Source organism: Aplysia californica, unplaced genomic scaffold (genome assembly GCF_000002075.1).
Source record: "Aplysia californica isolate F4 #8 unplaced genomic scaffold, AplCal3.0 scaffold00539, whole genome shotgun sequence".
NCBI lineage: Eukaryota > Metazoa > Mollusca > Gastropoda > Aplysiida > Aplysiidae > Aplysia > Aplysia californica.
Genome location: NW_004797809.1, coordinates 78,539 through 80,401, shown reverse-complemented (window position 1 = coordinate 80,401; position 1,863 = coordinate 78,539). Strand labels below are relative to the sequence as shown.

At 42.0% G+C, this 1,863-nt stretch overlaps 1 protein-coding gene across 1 annotated transcript in view; it reads left to right on the top strand.

The window, feature by feature from the left end:
* Positions 1-215: 215 nt before the first annotated feature.
* The window catches only part of LOC100533453 (putative neurotransmitter transporter), a gene marked incomplete in the record, with an annotated part of 67,114 nt that continues 65,466 nt past the window's right edge, over positions 216-1,863 (top strand). Inside the window, 1 exon segment of the mRNA NM_001204730.1 lies at positions 216-737. Coding sequence (NP_001191659.1) covers positions 527-737 — 211 coding nt within the window.

The window sequence follows — 1,863 nt, the reverse complement described above, 5'->3', positions numbered from 1 at the left end:
ATTCACTTCTGGACATCCGCAGTCACTGCCAGTAGTAAGGAATAAAAGACAGTGAGAGAGACACAGCTCGTGAACAACTGCCTAGCTTGGTTTCTTCACGTCAGTTTACTCTTTCACTCTATCGCAATAGTTTCCAACTTTCTTCTACATTTCAACTGAGTGTAGACAAAATTTTCAAAATTTTCAGCAGAACAACCAGAAAACTGGAACAACAACGAAATAAAAAACATTTAGTTTTCATTCCAGTATATAATTTAAAGGAAGCATATCGGATATCAGCGTGATCAAACTTCGCACAAGGTTGATCAAATCTGTTGAAGAAGCCCCGCAAGCAGCGACCAATCATCACGCTTTTATTTGACTGATTCGTGTTTCAAGAATATAAGATAAAATCGAAACCGGCCCCCTGTAGTTACAGGGAAAATCGTTCGAGATCAAATCGAAACCAAACCCCTTTGAAGTTAATTGAAAACGAAAAATCGTTCGTGTTGCCAAAGTTGGAAGAGTCCTGATAACATCAGTCGTGATGGAAGGTACGAAGCCTGGTTGGCGTACGGCGGTGGACCCCCCATCGTCTGACCGGACCTCGTCGTCTACTCTGGAGTCTCCCAAGTACAAGATGGAGCAGCGGGAGCAGTGGTCCAAGAAGATCGACTTTCTGCTGGCCTGCATTGGCTTCTCCGTCGGCCTGGGCAACGTCTGGAGATTTCCCTTCCTGTGTTACAGGAATGGCGGTGGTGAGTACAGTCACTGTAGTTGTACCTCCTACTTAATATGATGATTGATGGTTTGTCCGTCTTTCTATGGATATTTTTCTTTTTTCGTCCCTGTTTGTCTTTCTTTTTGTCTCTCTTTGTCTTTCTTTGTTTCTCTCTCTGTCTCTCTCTGTCTCTCTGTCTCTGTCTCTCTGTCTCTCTCTGTCTCTCTTTCGTTTTCTCTCCCTCTTTCTCTGTCTCTCTCTGTCTCTCTGTCTCTCTCGCTCTCTCTCTCTCTCTCTCTCTCGCTCTCTCTCTCTCTATATATATATATATATATATATATAGTATTTATGTTTGTGTATGTGTGTATGCTGTATGCCTATTTGAAGGTGGGTTCAGTTTAGTGAAACCGTCAGCAAGTGATATGACTGGAAGGCAACTGCGAACCGTTAGCTTGAGTGAGATTAAGAGAGGGGTGAGAGAGAGAGAGAGAGAGAGAGAGAGAGAGAGAGAGAGAGAGAGAGAGAGAGAGAGAGAGAGAGAGAGAGAGAGAGAGAGAGAGAGAGAAAATCCCTGTATTCAAATTTATGGTAATTCAAACGTGTATTATTATACCGATATTTGGGCAATATGGAGGTCATTAATGTAGTCTTAGGTCGGATTTGTCAACGATGAACCCTCAACCACACATTTAAAAGCGCAATTTCTACGCGCCTCTGTTGCGCTCGGAAAATTTCTTTTCGAATTCAGAACAGGCGTAATAGGTCTTATCAGACAAGGTAAACTCGGTCACTTTTGTGAAAGCTGACTTCTTGTCATTACAATATTTTTCGTGTTTATTTGTTCAGCAATGTCGAGTGGTAGATGGTCAGTGACTGGGTGGGTTTTGTCTTTGAGCACGATATTATGATGATGATACCTTTTTTTAAAAACATGTTTTAAGTGCACATAGGTGACCGGTTTTGATGTGAGACCGTGGAAAACTTAATGAAATTAATGGATACTTTATGCGAGAACACGTATCGCTTGAACCCGATGCCGTCTGTTAGGCTACACATTGTGGAATAGCGAGCTGGCGTAATACTCAACATTGGAATAGCGAGCTTTTGTAATATTCTACTTTAGAATAGCGAGCTAATACTCAACATTTGGAATAGCGAGCTTG